At 31.2% G+C, this 19,260-nt stretch overlaps 1 protein-coding gene across 1 annotated transcript; it reads left to right on the top strand.

Annotated features, from left to right (window-relative positions):
* The first annotated feature begins 238 nt into the window (after window positions 1–238).
* LOC144846644 (uncharacterized) lies at window positions 239–18,936 on the top strand. The gene is made up of 10 exons (XM_078703562.1): window positions 239–376; window positions 2,323–2,442; window positions 4,467–4,664; window positions 10,232–10,330; window positions 10,950–11,024; window positions 11,266–11,386; window positions 11,621–11,710; window positions 15,520–15,680; window positions 15,856–16,038; window positions 16,407–18,936. The coding sequence occupies exons 2-10, from the start codon at window positions 2,335–2,337 to the stop codon at window positions 16,515–16,517; spliced, it is 1,146 nt and encodes a 381-aa protein (XP_078559688.1). The 5' UTR covers window positions 239–376; window positions 2,323–2,334; the 3' UTR covers window positions 16,518–18,936.
* Window positions 18,937–19,260: the final 324 nt, after the last annotated feature.

The raw sequence follows: 19,260 nt of genomic DNA, 5'->3' as shown, positions 1-19,260 counted from the left end.
TGGACCAATCACTACGCAAATTTCGCTTAGACAATAATATAGTTCTGATTCATCACACATACATTGGTATAATTGAGCATATTTCATTCCAATCGTGCATAAGTTTGTATCAAGTTAATAAAACTAAGTATACGCGTTTTTGGTAAAATATCTATATCGTTATAGTAATTATTTAAAAAAAAATTAGATTAGTGATATTAAAATTATCATCTGTGTGTTATCCGGTGATGACATCTATTTCCGGAAGACATTTTTTCTAACTTCCGTCGTGAGCTATCTTACGAACATACGCATTTCTTCTAATTTATTGATACATTTGGGCTCGTAAAGCAAACAGCGTTTGCATGTTTCAGTAGCAGTTAATATATTTTATCTGGTAAGTTATCTTATTTATTTTTTCGTATTTATGTTTTGAAAATTAGATTACGCCATGTAAACGTTTTGCTTCCGGAGCAGCAGCAGGGCAGCCTTCGTGTTTTTGTATTGCCTGTTGACTCTGTGTGTGCAGCATCAGCACAGGATTTATAGTATCCTTTTTTGCATGCAACAGAGATTTTATTGAAAATGTAACATTGAATGAATTATATAAGTACTAGCTAGTTTTAATTCACCTTGCATAAGTTTTGTTTAAAATGTTGCTGAATTGAATAAATTAATTTAAGAGAGAACAGAATTCCTCATTGTTTGGCATGCTTTAAAAAAAGATGATGCAGGATGTGGAGAGGAGAGGGAAGTGGTGGGTGAGGAGAAGGGATCTAAAGGGAATGCAATAGTATAAAAATAATGAATGTTTATGAGTGCGATGGTACAAATAATTTCATTCAGTGAAAAATTCTATTTTAAGGAAAAGCATCAGTGAAAATAGAATTTTATATTTCACTGAATGAAATTATTTGTACTATCGCACAAATATAAAAACTTTCATTATTTGTATACTATTTTATCTAAAGTAGATTCTTGTCCTTGCCATTGTTCTGATCTTGTTGTGAAGGAGAAATTGTGTCGTGCACATCGCGGCTGCTATTGGATTTCGCACATATTCTTTGCATATGCGAGAAGATTGCAATGCTATACAATTGGTCAAACTGTTTGATTTCACTGAAAAGTGTAAAAAATACTGAATACGATTGACTGAACTGCAATAGGAGATTTTTTAGCCCTTTCCTTGATATATTATTGTTTTATTTATGTTTCAATGTTTACTTTATATTTTATATGGGTAAATAAAAGAAAGAAATTGATTAATATTCATATAAATATTATAAATGCTGAGTAAGAAGTATTGAGTGTTTGTTTTTCATTGAGTGTTTGGTTACAGTGACACCAAGTGTTAAAACCTGTCAAATTAATTCACGCAGAATTTCCTGTCGTTTTAACCAAATCAGTTCACACGGCTTTTAACAATTTTATACAATTCACCACTTTTCCTGTAGAATAATGCAATTTTTTTTTTTTTTTAACTTTTAGAAACAATAATTTTTTCTCAATTTTATTAATAATAAATTGTTCTTTTGTTTTTTTTTTAATGCAACATATTTATTTGGATAAAGCAAGTGTCGCCAAAGAGTAAAACATGTTTTTTTCTAGGCTCCTGGATACTACTGTATAATACAATGGATAAGATAATTTTGTCCAATTCAAATCTCTTTTTATATATAAATATATATTTTGTAAATTATCATTCAAAATGTAATCATCTGAGTAGAATGTGATTCTACTACAAATTACATTGTTTGACTTTGTACAGTACTTAAAGAGTATCATAATAGTTATTAATTTTCCCCAAAAATTAGTCGAAAAAAATATCATTTAACTGAAATACAGACGTTTTTTTGTTCAAAGTTTTCGATCAAAACATCCTCATAATACAACGCGCTTGTTTGGCTACTCTAGATGCATAATCATAAAACTTCCTCGCGATCTGTGTGAAAACACCTTCTCAACTGTGACGAGTTGTAAACAATCCTAATTAGCATCATGCATAATGCATACTCTTGGTTTGAAATCTTTGTTTACTTTCGCTCGCGACGATTTTCCAGACAAAATGTATGTAATCAAATTAATTTACCTGTTAATTACGTAAACTTGTTTTTGGCTCGAATTTTCGACTTAAAGTGAATAACTTTAATATTACTTTGATATGGCCAATTTAAATTTGAATATTTTGACCTTCATTTTTTGTGCTTCAATGGACAATACATCTTTATATAAACAATGATTACATAATTTAATTATATCAAAACTAAATTTACATCTTTATTTTGTGAAAATACTAATTTGAGGACGTTTCACTAAATAATATTTTGTTCTTTTTTATTGTAGGCTGTTAACAGAATGTCCTTGGTTGATCTAGGCAAACGGTTGTTGGAAGCATCTAAACATGGCAGAGAAGAGGATGTCCGATTATTAATGACCAATGGTGCACCATTTACTACAGATTGGGTCAGTCACAGGTTCTATTATTATCTATATTTTTTTTAATACTAAAATAACTGTAGGATAAATAGTAATATGTGACCCGATCTGGCAAAACCCTACTTTTGTCGGAAATATTCATTTTGTATTTTTTTATATATTTGGATTATTTGAATCATAAGCTTTGTAGTGGTGTTTATTTCATAAAAATTGAGTAAATATTTAAAAAGTTATTACATTTTAAAAACTTACAAATCATTCAATTAGTTTACGAGAAAATCGCGTTTGAAGTTTGCAATGAAATTCTTTTTGATACGCGCTGAAAACTCACTCCGTAGCAACAACGCGGTATTTTGGTCTAAGGCACAATGACGTCATACCAGGAAGTGTGTGCGATATAATAGCAGCGTGCACATCATAGTCAATTTGACTGATTTCAGACGCCGTTTTAACCTATTTAGTCACTCGAATTAACTATTTTGCACTATTGAAAAACAGCATTATAACGTCAAGCTTATTTTAACTGGTTTCGGAGGTGTTTACGATATCAACAGCGAAAAACCAAGCAGGCCTAGCTAGCCTAGGCCTATTCAGATTTTCGCCGTCATCGCCTGTACCCTACTGATGGGTGTTCATCAGGCCGTGTATGGCAGCGGTGCATCGACATTGGGGCTGGCGTTAGTAGTAAACTAGCCTAGACAAGTTTGGCGCCTTGCAGAGTCACAGCTTGCTAGCTACTTACATTGTATTGACGATTTAATACATTTGTTTGTTTTTATAACTTGGAAGATTCGCTGTAATGTTTGGACTTGAATGAGTTTAAAAAACATTTAAGATGAAAGGACTGGACAATAAATTAAATAAATAATTAAGAGCCGATTGGATATATAAAATGTATAAAGAAAATTATTTATTGACAATAAAGCTAGGCCCAGTAGTAGTACTAGTAGGCCTACAACCATAATAAAATTAAGGCCTATAGCCCAAAAAATATAGAAAATACAATTGAATTTATGACGTGAATTGTTTTTGACTTGTCTATTTTACTATGGAATAAACAAATACAGGCTACAGCTATTGCAGAACACTTTACTTTGAATATTAAAATCGTTTTTATTCCAATTTACGACATGCTGTGTGTAAAATGAAAATAACCTCACAAAAATGTAAACAACTTTTTATTTCCGCGCGTAGAGCGTATAACATCTAGCGCGTTGACCAATAACGTTTGTTATTGCGATGATGCGCCATAGCAACACACGCAGTTCGCTGTTCCAGAAACTTCGAAGAACCGAATTTTCTGAAATTATGTCATAGTAAATCAAAGTTTTCATTGGTTCATTCTTCAAACTCCGCCCTAAAACTTCCATATTTGGAATGTCAAATAGATGAGCTTTATTTTGATGTGTGACCTTTCAACATTGTGCAGCGAACTGGCGATCAAAATGTCGTCAAACTCTGCAACTTTCAACTGAATTTACGCAAAATTTTAGCGTAGATCGTGAATAAATTGTTAGGCTTGAGGAAAATACATGTTTTTAAAACTCTCTTTTTTCATAATTTTAATTAAATTTCGGGAGTTTAAATCAGGTAGACGTATTCTTAAATAGTGAAATATTTCGAAAATGCAAAAACATGTAATCTGCCAGGGTAGTCGATTTGGACGTATTTTGACTGATTACGTGAATTTTGAATTGCCGACAAAGAGAGGGTTTTGCGAGATCGGGTCACATATAGTATTTGTATACCTAAAATAACTTTCCTCCAACTATATATTGTATAATTACCTTGTCTTCACTTACCATGCAAATATTAACATAATACTGTCCTGTTTCACAGTCATTTGTCAGTCTCAGGTTCTATTATTATCTATATTTTTTTAAATACTAAATTACCTATAGGATAAATAGTAATATAGTATTTGTATAACTACAGTATCATTCCTCTAAGTCTAACTATATTGTATAAATTTACTTTTTCTTCACTAATCATGCAAATAATGTATTACTGTCCCATTTCACAGCATTAATTTATTTAACTGTTATTTTCAGCTTGGGACATCGCCTTTGCATCTAGCAGCACAACATGGTCACTTATCAACAGCTGAAGTGTTGCTAAGAGCAGGGGTCAGCAGAGATGCCAGAACTAAAGTGGACAGGACACCCTTACACATGGCAGCACAAGAAGGCCATAAGGATATTGTCAACTTACTTGTAAAATTAGGCGCTGATTTAGATGCTAAAGATATGGTAAGTTTATATTGCAGTGTTTTCTTTCCAAGACTGGTTAGTAAAATGTTATTATTAAATAAAATATATAAATTGTATCTATTTTATTGCTCTATATTATATTGATTTGTTTAATAGTTTGATGATTTTTGTGTGTATCTCATATATTTTTACTTTTTTTGGAAATACAGTGCTTTTAGCCTTTGCTGGTTTTTGTATTTTTTATATTACCAAATGAATAAATAAATATTGAGGTTGTCCAAAATGCAATTGTTTTAGATCTCATTTTACCCAAGATACCAATATTGGTCTTTTTTACCCAAGATGCAACTGGCCATAATAAAACTTTGAACTTTTCTACCATTTATGATTTGGATATCTACCAAGATGTCAGTTAAAGTTTATTGACAAATGTGCTGCCTAAATTGTTTATTGCCCTCTTGCTCTCATACTACCCACATTGCATTGGAGGTCTGCCCATAAAATTTGGAACATAGTGTTATGGAGCATAATCCAGTTAAGCTATCCAGTACATTGGCTTTCTTCAATCAAAGGCAACACAAACTTGTGGATAAAGTACAATAAACTTTAAATTTACAAAAAGTAATCCTATTAAATATAGATTTACAACATTTTTAATTAGCATATTTCTATATCAAATTAGTCAATTAAATTTTGCTGAGTCTGATGTATTGTATGATGATGTTTGATGTACATTTTATAAACTGGTATAGCATTAAACTATATAGACCTGTAACCTGTATTAGACCTATGTCCTCTGGGAAATAAAAACTTGCAATGTGGCTTATTAGAAAGTAAATTGTAACGCAGCCAAGATTTGTAGACTTTTCCTAAGTAGATATAATGAATGATGAGTTTGCCTATCTGTCTAGAATGACATGTGGCCCACATTGTTATTGGTTAGACTTGAAGACTGCATTGCTAAATTGTATCTGAATCATTATCTTTGATTTAGTTATTTTCACATTACTATAAATTGAAAGTAGAAAAAGTGAACTATTAATATTTGGCTTTCTTCTGTATGATTTTATGATAAAATATTTTGATAAAAAATATGGAATTGAATAAAACTAGCTTTTTTTAAACTTTATTTAAGCCCCTCCTGAAGCTGGTTTTACCAGCAAGATTTACAGGAATAAATTTGTATTAAAAATGGTGTATTTTCAGTCTAGTAGTAGGCCTACTAATATCCCGGTAGGTTAGGCCTATTCAATTAAAAATAAGAGAAATCTTGCATTGTTAAACCTCACTTTATTGTCCCGAATTGATTTCTAAATTGGGAAAAAATTATATATTCATCATGGCAATTTAATAGCTTTGTGTGGAAAATAAAATAATACTGTAAAGCTCTGTCTACATATACTATCAAAAAAGTGTGGTTTGCCCAAATATGGTAGTGATATTCTCCAGTATACTGTAGTGGTAGTGATATTATTCATCATGTCCATCTATGGGCATATCACATTTTTTTTGTCATAAAGTTTGATAGTGTAGTGATATAGTGTAGACAGAGCTTAAATTGTAAGGTCAATGATTTTTTAACATGAATTCAATACATTATTTTTAAAATATAATAGTTAATTATATCTCAACATTATTTTTGTTTATTTATTTTAAATCGTATTATTTAGCTAATACTGTAATATAATAAATAGAAAAAAATCTATTCTAAAATTGTAACAACTAAGGTAAAAGGATACTAACTAGCAATTATAAAAAATCATGAAACGTAAATTTCAAATAATCTATAGTCAATATGAGTCATGATCGATCAGCACATAACAACAACCATAAGATCATTTTAGTTTTATAACCTTCGCTGACTTACCCCTACCAAACCAAATGCATTTCCTCTGCCGTCAGTCATTAGCGTCAGGTGCAACCTCTTGCAAAATCTACTGTCTTTTCAAACAGACAATCTATCGAGCAACTTTTAAAATGTTTGCGACTGTTATTTGTCCCGACAACGAGCCTTTGACTCCTCTTTTCCTGCCCTGACAGTTTACTCTCTGCTTTTTCGAAATTAAAATGCATTTTTCTGCTTTATTTATTTTAACGGGTCTTGAATTGACAGGAAGTGGTGTTTAGCCATTTCTTATAAAGTGCTTTAAGTTTAAGCATGGACCTAATTTATAGGTCCATGGTTTAAGTAACAGATAATTGATGAACAACAGACAAGATGTATTCTTAAGTGGGGCGATAATATTGATTATAAAAATGTTGTACTGTATACCCTCTAGGCTACGTTTTGCCTCCCAATAATTTACAGTATTTGTTTAATGCATTTTTTTGGACAATTTCTTTTTGTTTAATTCTTAACTTTTTCTTGTATAGATTAATTCTTATTTTGTACAGATTTAGTTACACACAATGTTATAATATGCCATGTATGTAGCATTTAGATACTTTGCAATAATAATCCACTGGGAACATGTACATTTCCTCAAGTCACAGAAACATAAGTTACAATTTGCAAATTCCCAGCTACTGTAAGTTGTCCTTTACAGTACTCACTGTAATTGAATGTACTAGGTTAAAGTAATATGGATTAATATCCACAAAAAAAAAAAAAAAATTAAAATACCCTATAGTATGCTACTGTACAAAAATAAAAGAATAAATATATTTTGATTATTGTATAACAATAAACATAATTTGATTTTAATCTCTTGAAATATTGCGTAAAATAGGTATATTTATGAGGTCACAACACTAACCCTGGCAGCAGCGTTCTCTATTTAAACCTGTTTGCAATACCAACATTGAACTGTAGAATTGTACAGTACAACAACTGAAGTCAATGGAATCAATAATAATTTTATTTTATTTGATTCATTAATGTTGACATGTGCCATTATCTTTGATTTAGTTTTGATCTGGCATTTTCTAGGTCACCATAGTCCAGTAGTACCACGTGATTCCTGTCAGCTGTGTCCATCATGCAACTTCTCCGATAGCCAGTCCGTTATGCATGACTTCACTTCACACACACATGGTGTTTACGTGCTCTATCTATTCACCACGTGTTATTCATTTTCTTAGAGACACGTACTTGTTCGTGTAAATACGACATCTGGATTCTTTACAAGAAGCATGCCAAACATGTGGATCTTTTCTATCGAATTAAAGAACTTGGTGTCATTTGTAATGTTTGATTTCAGTATTATGTTGAGCAGGATATCTTACCAAAGAATCCATCCTATTCGCAGACATTTGGCCACCACTGACCTTTCAATTAGAATGTATTTAAAGCAACTTACTCCATTATAATTAATTATTAGTGACAATGACATCAGTGAATTTCTACAATATCTATAGGATACAAAATACTGTATCATTATTCAAGATTCAATTCAAATTTGATTGGTCCAAGCAGGGAGATGTAAAATTATAACTATTTTATATCTCCCTGGTCCAAAATGGAAATTCACATTGCTTGGCATAATTGCCATAAGATATGCAACAAATTGCAAAAATGGTATACAATTGACAAAATGTGTGTTTTATAAACACATATATATTGGCATTACAGGAATAGTTTAAAAGTTTGTTTATATACAGTTATTTCAGAGCACCTGAAATGATACAAAAATGTGTATTATTTCATTGGTACTATAGAATGGCTAATTACAATGTAGTGGTCCTCTGAGTTAGGCTTTTTGAAGATAAATTTTCTTGTCATCAGTTTTTTAATAATCTCATCAACGATCAGTTACTATTTCTGGATGGATATTTTACCATAAAACACTTGAATGAAAAAAATTTGATAGTTACATCTTATGTCGTTGGATTGATATTATGTAAATGTGTGATTGTCATCTAACAGGTGGCTTCACCAGTTTGATAGGAAACTTCATTTAAATTGTAGAAAAAAAAGTCCAAAGTCATGATAGATCCCGGAGATGTTGTACTGTTCAAATGCTTTAAAAAATAAATATAATTTCAGGATTTTTTTTCCTTATTGTACAGTACGTTTTTGAGGAATTCAATATCAATCATAGTAATAATAAGAATTTTACTTTTAGTGTTTTTAGTGTATATAAAAACTAATAATTCTTCATTTAATTTCAAAAGAGCTCTTTTCAAAAACATTATCTTTTATAATACGTCTGTAGTTTTTAAATTTTATTCGAAATAAATTTGTAAATTCAGGGTCAATACTATGTCTGAGGTCATGCCTTTATTTAATATGCTGGTTGTCTTGCCTTGTGTTGGAGTTAAACATATCCATATTTTATGATCCAATAATAATAATATAATTTGTGTATGATTGAAATAAACAATGAGAAGAATTAAGCAGCAATATGAATTGTATATCTATTCAGCAAGGCTATGGATATATTTGTGGCTAATTTGAATATCTAAAATTCTACAAATTGGAGCATTTCCTTTAGAGATTTGGCGAGATTACAAGTTGGATAAAAGTATTTAAACTACCCTGGATACAGTCATTGCTATGCTTATGATGATAATCACTATTGTTCTTCACTACCCAACAAAGAAACTGTTAATAATACCACTAACCCAGCCTCAACATTAGACCCTCATCAACTGTTTACACAGTATACACATGATTGTAATTATAACCAAAAATATACAAAACATTAATTTGGTGACTCAACCCAGCACGATTTGTCATTCTGTCATTCTCAAGAATTATATAAGCTTAAAAAAATGATACAAGTTTTAATTGGATTAACTGTAAGGTCTTTACGTTGGAGTCTGTTAGCACTCCAGCGTGGTATCATTACTACAAAACAGTGTAGCACTTGCAGTAAGCGTATATGTTATGTTTCTATTTTGAGTCGATGATACTTTACTTCGCATTTGTCCGTCCTGTGAGGAAACATCACGGCCATGTGTGACAATTGCATTGTCATGTGTAATTGAAGATCCTCGACCCTGTCTCATATGCCATCAATTACATACTACCTCTATGGAAAAGTACACAGGACTGTCATTCATGTGCTGCTTTAACTCAGGATTCTCCATAGAAGGAAGTTGGATGCGATAGTCCTTGGGGGCCTATTTGTACCATTACAGTTAGATATTAGAAGCCAATTACAATTATAGTTTAGCAACTCGGCATGTGTCCTGGGACATTAAATCCAGGGTTTTTTTTTATTTCTATAATTTGTCTATGTTTTTACCTATCGATGTTATTAACCCTAAAAATTGTATTTTTATGTTCAATTAATTTTTTCATCCAACATATGGCGTGGCAGTATCCTATAAGAGACCGTATTCTTCTTCTACAGTATAGTATACTGTACTATAATGGATTCATCTCAGGTTACATAAAGAATCGTAGATTAAATCTAATATAAATTATTTACAGTATAGACACATTTTTTTATTTAATATTGAGAATGAGTAAACATTAATTTTTTAGATCAAAAAAGAAATAGGAAAAAAGATTTTTTTTTCTAAATAAAGGAAAAATCTATGTTCTCTTTAAAACTATGTACTGTATAAATACATTACTGTGTATGAGCTGTCCCGTTTTTCAGATTTAAATTTAGCAACATTAGATGTTTCTTTGAATATTATCGTATTATTTTTTCCAGCTAAAAATGACACCCCTTCATTGGGCAGTAGAAAGAGGTTTTAAAGACGTCGTCAAATTATTGGTTGAAAATGGTGCAGATTTGACATTACTTAATAAAGTGAGTCTTGAATGTGGTATGTTATCACTAACGCTAGCCATGTTGAAATAAGTTCAACCAATATCTAAAGCTCTGTCTACACTATCGAACTAGTTTGACAAACAAAGTGTGATGTGCCCAAATATGGTAGTGATATGGCCAAATATAGTAGTGATATGTCCATACAGGTATATAGGCACATCACATTTTTTTATCACATAAAGTTTGATACTTGATAGTGTAGACAGAGCTTATAGCACTATAGAAAATAGTATAATGGTTCAATCGGAAAGGTCCAAAATAATAACAGGGATGTTTCAAACCAAGGACATTGAGCTTTACTGCTCACCCTTACTGCTTCGTAATCTTGACCTCAGTGTCACTTGGAGTGACCTCTTGTATATTAGGCTCTAATAAGGTACAAATAACACAGGAAATGAAACTTATCCCTGTGACAAACATAATCCAATTCCATGCCAATATCTTATCCCCAAGTAAGTATTAACCTTTTGTTTGGATGACCAAAGAATATGAAAACTGAAAACCTAATAAATATTTATATTAAATAATATTAGTAATAATGTTACTTATTCGAGGTGCTAGTAAAAATATAACTACTTATGTTTTGCTTTTTTTGTAGTTTGATAAAACGGCAATGGATATAGCAGTGGATAATGGCAATAGTGAACTACTAGATATCCTGTCACAAGCAGGCGTAAGTATTCATTCCAAATAAATACATTGATATATTGATTATCTCATATTATGTATATCTATAAAATAAATGATTAGGATTATACCCTCTAGTATGGCATGGCAGCAATGTCTAATATTATCGGCCTAGTGAGAAAATATCCACTGCTTGTTTTAATAATAAATGTACATGGTTCACTGTCCCAACCATCTTACACACTCTGTCAAATTATTATTATGATTGTGTTATTCTTATCTTTCAGGCAACTCAAAATGGGAATTGTAGTCCAATGTCGGACAGCCCTAGTAACCAGTTATTTCTTTCCAGTAGTTCATCATCACCTCCACCAATCACAGTAGCACCTATTTTCAGCAATTGTAAATGTAAGAAGTTTTGAATATAGTTGTATTCACAAACTTAAGTTCTGTTCACACTATCAAACTAATTTGGAAAAAAGTGTGATGTGCCCAAATATGGTTGTGATATCCATATATGACAACACAACATTTTGTTGTCATATAAAGTTTGTAAAGAGGAAACTAATAATTTCTTTGTATAACAAACTAATTTATATACATATATTTAATGATAACAATTAAGTTTTTTTGTGTACTTAGCAAGCTATTCTAAAAGTTCCACAAGTTCAACATCAGTATTAGCGACATTAGCTGCCCTGGCTGAGGCTTCTGCACCTTTAGATAAACCAGGTAATTCATATCATTAATTAATCAATTATTCACATTTAATATATAAATTTGGATTTTAACCTTTAGTATGTCAATTGAGATACAGGGATTAAGAAATGAGAAATTTCTGTTAATAGTATTTATATTTATTTGTTATTATTATTGAAAAACTTCTACTGGGGCAACAATAACAAATACAGTCGACTCCGCCTAAGTCGAATTCGCCTAAGTCGAAAAATCGCAAAAATTGAATTTTTATGAAAGTCCCAATTCTTTCCTATTCATTACTGTGTAATTTTTATTTGTAAGTCGAATTCTTTAAGTCGATATTTGTCTAAGTCGACGTCTTTTTGCAGTCCAAATACACACATTCTTTAGTGATTTATATTGTATAAGTCGAAGTCACAAATCATGTGGCAACAACGCGCTAAAAAGCTGATGAAACGTATGTAATTCGATAAACAAACGACAGAGGTGATAATATGGGACCATATCGGTTCTCTCAAGCAGGTTGTATAGCATATGCGGCGTCTTATAACTCGCGCGAGTATATAATCCTGTGAGTTGTTGAGAACTTGAGCGGTGTTTTGTGAGTACCCATTTTGTCCTAGAGAGATGGCAATAAACAATGGATACCGATTTCGAATAAGAACCGAAATGTATTTATTATACGTTTTCTTATTATAATAATAATAATAATTTATTAGGAAATGACACCTTTGCATCGGTGGCACACACAGAAGTGGTGCATCCAAATTAACATAATACATCAAAACAATACATAATATGACGGATACAGGTTCTTAAACTATTTGCAAAAATATAAAAGAAAAATCATTATCAACATGGTAATACAGGTACTGTATTAAATTGTCCTACAGTATCATAGGTTTGAGTTGATAATTTAAAAAGGTATATAAAAATAAACATAAAATATATAGTAAAGAGTTTACATTACAAACCATTGTGTTTCAACATCAGGTACTGAAGACCTATAGTTGTTATCACAGGTGTATAATATTTACAAATCATATATAAAAGCAACAATACAAAAGAAAAACAATCTATATATTGGGAGATTTAAGTTCTGACCGTTTCTCCCATGCAGCTCTTGTGTATTGTTTACAAAACAAATCAAAAAAGGTCTCAGATTCTTTACAAATCGCGATAGAATCTCCACCTAAAATATACTGTAATTTATCATCAGCACTGGCTGTTGTGTAACGATTCCATGTGTCATAATCATTACAGAGCACAAGATTATTTTGTAGAATGGATAATTCTTTCATTCTAATATTATCAAATGCTTTACAGTTTAATAAAAAATGTTTAATGTCTTCAATTTCACCATTCCCACATAAAGTACAAAGACCGGACACATCATTGGACCATTTATAAGTTTTACAATCTAAAGGTAGAGTGTTAGATCTTAATTTAAATTTCAGACTTGTCTCATAAAAATGTGTTTTATCAAGTAAATATTTTTCTAAATTAGGGAAAGGTTTCAATTTTGAGTATAAATTTAATGAGGTTTTTTGCATTATATTATTTGACCACTCTGATTTATATGATTCTGACACACATCGCTCGACATTGCTGACTGAGAAAGGAACAAGAGTTAAACTATCATTATCAAAAACATTGTTGTAAAAGCCTATATCTGTACATTTTTCAAATATGTCAACACAACTACTAAGAAATTTATATTTTAAACGATCAAAGTCACATTTCAATTGTAGCATAGAATTAAGTACAATATTAGGCCACCTGTGGTCATCCATAGTTATAAAACGATTGAATAATTTAACTCTGGACAGTTTGTGTAACTTGGATAATGGAACCCACCCAAGGTCACCATAAAGTGCCTCTTTTGGAGTATACCGTGGAGCTTTGAGAAGAAAGCGGGCCATTTGCAATTGCACTTTCTCTAGGTCTTCGTTATCCTTCTTGGAATTATTATACCAAATGCTACAAGCATAATTTATTGAAGGAATTGCAATGGTTTTCCACAGTATGTTTCCATAGTACACCCGGTTAAAGTCATCAAGGTTAGCTATGATACCTTTGATATAAGCTATAAGCCGGTTGCCCTTTTGGATAACATGTTCATAATGTGAATGTTCACTCATGTTTGAGGAAATATAGACCCCTAAATATTTATAACTATTTACTTCTTTTATCGATTTTTCACCTAATTTCCACTCTTTATCTTTATTTATGCGTTTTCCAACAACCATGACATTTGATTTTTCATGATTAAAACCAAGTTTCCATTCTTTGGCGAATATATTGGCAATTTCTAACATTTCAGTCATTTCCCTTTCATTATTAGCAATCAATATAACATCATCAGCCCAAAAGAGCCCTCCCATCCAGACACCATTCATTCTTACCCCGAAATTGCTTTCACGAAGAAGTTTAACAAATTCATTAATAAATATAGAAAATAAAATTGGTGAGAGTACACACCCTTGTTTTACTCCTTTGTGGATATTAAACTCATCAGTCATGCTTTCCCCCACTTTTACTTTTGCTTTAACATTGTCATATAGTGAGCTTATTATTTTCCAAATTTTCCCTCTAACTCCCGTATCCCAGGCACATTTTAGGAGACCATCACGCCATACACTATCAAATGCTTTTCGGAAGTCCAGGAAAGCTAGATGTGTAGTTTTACCTTCAATTGAACGACAAGATAAAATACTTTTCAATGTAAAGATGTGATCTTCACAACGGTGATAGGCTCTAAAGCCTCCCTGGACTTCCGAAAGTATATTTTCTTTTTCAACAAAACAAGATATATACATTGAGATTACTCTGTTAAATATTTTGGAAACACAAGATGTTAATGAGATGCCTCTATAATTATTTAGGTCTTTACGATCTCCCTTTTTAAATATTGGTACAACGATACTCATATTCCACTCACTTGGGATTATTTCTAATTTGATAATTCTATTAAATAAACAAACTAGTGATGCCGCTAAAGCGTCTCCACCATTTTTTAAAAGCTCATTGGTTATTCCATCAACTCCCGGAGCTTTATTATTTTTAGCGATTGCAAGTGCCTCAATGATTATATCAAGGTCTATATTAATGTCACATAGTAAATTTTCGTCATCGTTATCATTACCTAATGTTTTAGAACGCATCTCATCAACCGCCCGCTTTGTTAAATATGTAAAACAATCATAATCGTTATTAGCCTTACCTAAGTTCTCCCAATACTCTTTAACAAAATAAAGTATTTTTCCTTTATCACAAGTAGTTTCATTTTTATTGTTACGGCTTAAACCATAAAAAAATACACTTTGTCACTGCCGATAAAGAAGGCTTAGCATTTATTAGGCCTAGCTAGCTAAGCAAACTCAATTCAAGAAGGCTCATCGTGTGGGCCGCGATCGCGACGAGGGGGATCGCGACAGGGTCTACTAGCCTAGGCCTAGCCGTAGCGGGGCTAGTGAGTAAACCTAGGTCTAGGCCTAGCATTTTTATTACAAATCTGTAAGTCGAAGTTCGCATAACTCGAATTTTTATTCCAGTCCCATTAGATTCGACTTAGGCGGAGTCGACTGTAGTTATTATTCATAATGTATGCAATTTTTAAAATAAATTATTGTTTTTAGCCAAATACAAAATGAAGTTTGAGTAGGCTGTTTTACATTTTAATTGTATGAAAGATAAGCAAGACAATTGGTCAGTCAATTATCAATAATGATTAAGTTACCCAACCAAAAATTAAAACAAAGGGGTCACCTCTGTAACTCCTAGACAGCATTAACCAGTATTTACTGTGAGATTACCTACTGAATTGTTATTGTTTATTTCAGTTAGTCCTAGCGATGCATTAGCCTGGCTGGAAGCAAATGCTGTAGATGGTAGCCATGGATTTTCAATCACAGAGGCAGGGAGGCTAGCTTTAAACCTGGCTAAGGCTAATGACCACACTCAGCAAAATAACCTTCTAAATTCTTCAATGCAGCATGTTCAAGTATGTTTGTCAATACAGATAATGTTATATTCATTTTTTCTAGTCATCTATTACCATTACTTTTTAATATATAATGTGTATTGATAAATATAATGTATTGAAACACATTTATTGTACGCAAAAATGTGGTAAAAAATGTTGTTGAACTTCTAATATATCACATATTACTTTTCAGTTGCTTGGAAACAACCCACAAAAGGTGATAACGATTGTGACAGACCCAACCAGCGAGTTAACAGCTGCAGATTTGTCATCCATCAAAGCTGCGGCATCAGGGGTCGGTACTAGCCCTGTACTACTTGCCCTACCAGCAGAAACACCTTCAGCAGGTATTAAGCTTATAACACAAGATGTACAGGTAAATTGGTTACGATTAGTATATTTATTTATGAATAGTAAATCAGTTGTTGCTACCCACAAACAAAAATTGATATTAAAATAAAAATGACCTGGTGTTAATGACTTTAATTGATTGAATAATTAAGTATACAGATTAACTGTTGTTTTTCAGAATCACATTTTGACTAGTTTGAGAGATATATCCTGTTAAGCGCGGCCCTGTCTACACTATCTACACTACACTAAAAAAAGTTTGATGTGCCCAAATATAGTAGTGATATGACATCATTGTGTCTATATATGGGCACATGCACATACAGTTTGATAGTGTAGACAGAGCCGTAGAGGCTTGATTTGATTGTATTTTCTTATTTTGTCCATGTTTAGACAAAGGCTGACCGAGCTATGATAGAAGCAGTACAAAAACAAGCGGAACAACTCAAACAACAGATTCAACACAATCAAATTGTTATTGAAAAAGCTAATGAAGCAACTTGACCTTGATGATGAACTTTTACAAACGTTAAGGTTGTATTCTAAAAGAAACATTTCATTGACAGTTTTGAAATTGACAATCCAGTTTTATACAAGAGTGTGCCAAAGTTTTGTACAAATTTACTTTCAAGATGTTCACAATTGGTCACCTGGATTTCTGATGGCATAGTGTTAAGCTCTGTCCACACTTTCCAGCTAGTTTGACAAAAAAAAGTGTGATGTGACCAAATATGGTGGTTATATGCCTAAATATGATAGTGATATATGGGCACATCACATTTTTTTGTCACATAAAGTTTGATAATGTAGACAGAGCTTTACTGTGTAACTGGACCTCATGGTATGTTTGTAGCAATACCACAGAGCTATTGCCGATTCACCAGCCTTTAACATTTTAAACGACTTGTGAGGATCGTTGTCTAGTTATTATACAGTTAGGGGAAAAATGGCTGTGGTCATGTTACAAAGTTAGTTAAGAGTGGTCAAAACAATATAGACTTACTATCTGATAACTTAACCACATAAAACTCCTAGAAAGTAGGAAGCCTTTTGCCATTTTCCCCTGACTGTATAAATAACATGCATAAAAGCAGTAAGTTTCGAGGTCTGGATATTTTAGGTAAAATGAGATACAAGTGATTCTACAATTTTGTTTGCTAGAATCTAATCTAGTCTACACTATCAAAATAGTTTGACAAAAAAAAGTGTGATGTGCCCAAATATGGTAGTGATATCATCATCATGTCATATGGGCACATAAAGTTTGATAGTGTAGACAGGGCTTAAAAAACATTGATAATGTAAAACAGAATTTTCTTGACACATGATTGAATGGGAAGATATTGTAAATATCTGTGCCTTTACATACAGTATGGTTTTTAAAAGTAATTTCCAGCTGTGATTTTTAAAAGTAACTTCCAGCTGTGGTTTTTAAACCTAACTTCCAACATGGTGTTAATGCCTTGATCATGATTGCTGGTTTAATGTATACATATTTTTATGATGATTTTTGAAATTTAGTTTTCAGTAAATCAAATGTACACATGCAATCAAATACAGTCAGAAAAATTAAATTAGAATGTAGCAAGGGGGAACTGGATTCCTAAACTATTTACACCCAACATATTTCAAGACCTCAACCTAACGTCCAGCCTAAAAAGTCACTTACACAGTCTATAAGCTTTTCTTGTTAGAGAGAGGTGACCGGTTCCAATCATGTATTACTGTAAATCTGTACAAATTATTTCTTTAAATTAATTTGGTGACAGATAAAATGGCTTTTATAGTTTTTGGATGTAATATATTAAAAAATGCTGGTTGGTTATTCACATTTGATGTGTGGTTCTCTGTGGTTGGTCAGTTTGTTGGGAAGTAAATATACTAAACTTTGTAATTATGAATTACAAATGCTTGTATTACATACAACCATGTGATTAGGTGGGGTATTACTTTTATAAATACTAATAAAGCATTTTTAGTATACATGCAAGGATTTGTATGATTCTAAATAATAATAAATAACAAACATTTTTTAAGATAATATTTGGGATTTTTAACATTAAATGTTAATTTCTAACATTTGAACGTCACCTTTATTTTAGCAAAAGTGGTAATTGTTTTGGGTCATTCGGTGGATGCTTGCTTTTGTTGATATTGTGTATGAATTTACATATTTCTAAATATCAGTATTTAAAAGATATCAAAACCTTTGACAATGTTAATTATTATTTTAAAAACATTTAAATAAACTTCCAGATATATTACAAAAGTTAGAAAAAAACTGTTTATTTAATTTATCTACTGAAATCCGAATGTTGAATACATTATCAGTATTTGATATTAATCGCCAATATTCCGATTTCAGTTGATTATGATTGTACTGTATTAGCAGTATTCTAATAATATGGTGCCATAAATATTAAATATATTAAAATAAATTAAATTTTACAATATTATATCAGCTTCTAATATCTTAATTTATTATTTGTTTTTTTTATGATTTTCTACTGTAAGTTATTAAAAAAATATAAAAACGTATACAAACCTTCATAAGCAAACATGATATTTAATAAATACTGATTAAAAATGTCCCTCGAGCTGTAATATTCAATGAAATCAAATTGAAATTGTACTTTTTGAGTTATGAACTTTCGATAATCAATTTCAAAATTTGGCAGAATGTGTCAACCAGATCTAATTTCATGTTGTTAATTTTTTGTTGAAATCAATTACGTTGGCATTCGCTCAAATAAACTGAATTTAATGTACATAGTTCTGTTAGGGCAGATTATCTGTTGACTTATATGAAGTTATGTAAATAATATTTATTCCGATATTGCATTTCCTAATTTAAAAAATGGAAATAATGTATGTATGTATTAGATCATGTGAATTAAACATGTTGGATATGGATTCATATAAATGTGTTGATTATTTTAATGGTTTCTTGTCACTACATTCACACTCATACAAACAAATGTAGAGCAATATTATAAACTAATAATAATATTGGATACTTTTACTAAAAAAATTGTTTCCTTCAATCGTCCAGATAATAATAATATATAGTATTTATAAATAAGGCACCCTTCCAAAAAAGAATAGGATAGGTCGCCAATTCCATGAAAAAACAACGGTCATACAGTACTATCTACGCCAAATATAACTGTATGATATAAATGATATATAAAGTAATTTAACATTATATATATTTTTCTTTTCAGAAACAATTTTAAATCAGTTAATA

This window comes from Antedon bifida, chromosome 1 (genome assembly GCF_963402885.1).
Source record: "Antedon bifida chromosome 1, ecAntBifi1.1, whole genome shotgun sequence".
Classification (NCBI taxonomy): domain Eukaryota; kingdom Metazoa; phylum Echinodermata; class Crinoidea; order Comatulida; family Antedonidae; genus Antedon; species Antedon bifida.
Note: the sequence above shows the minus strand (reverse complement) of the source record. Positions and strands in the feature narration are given on the sequence as shown.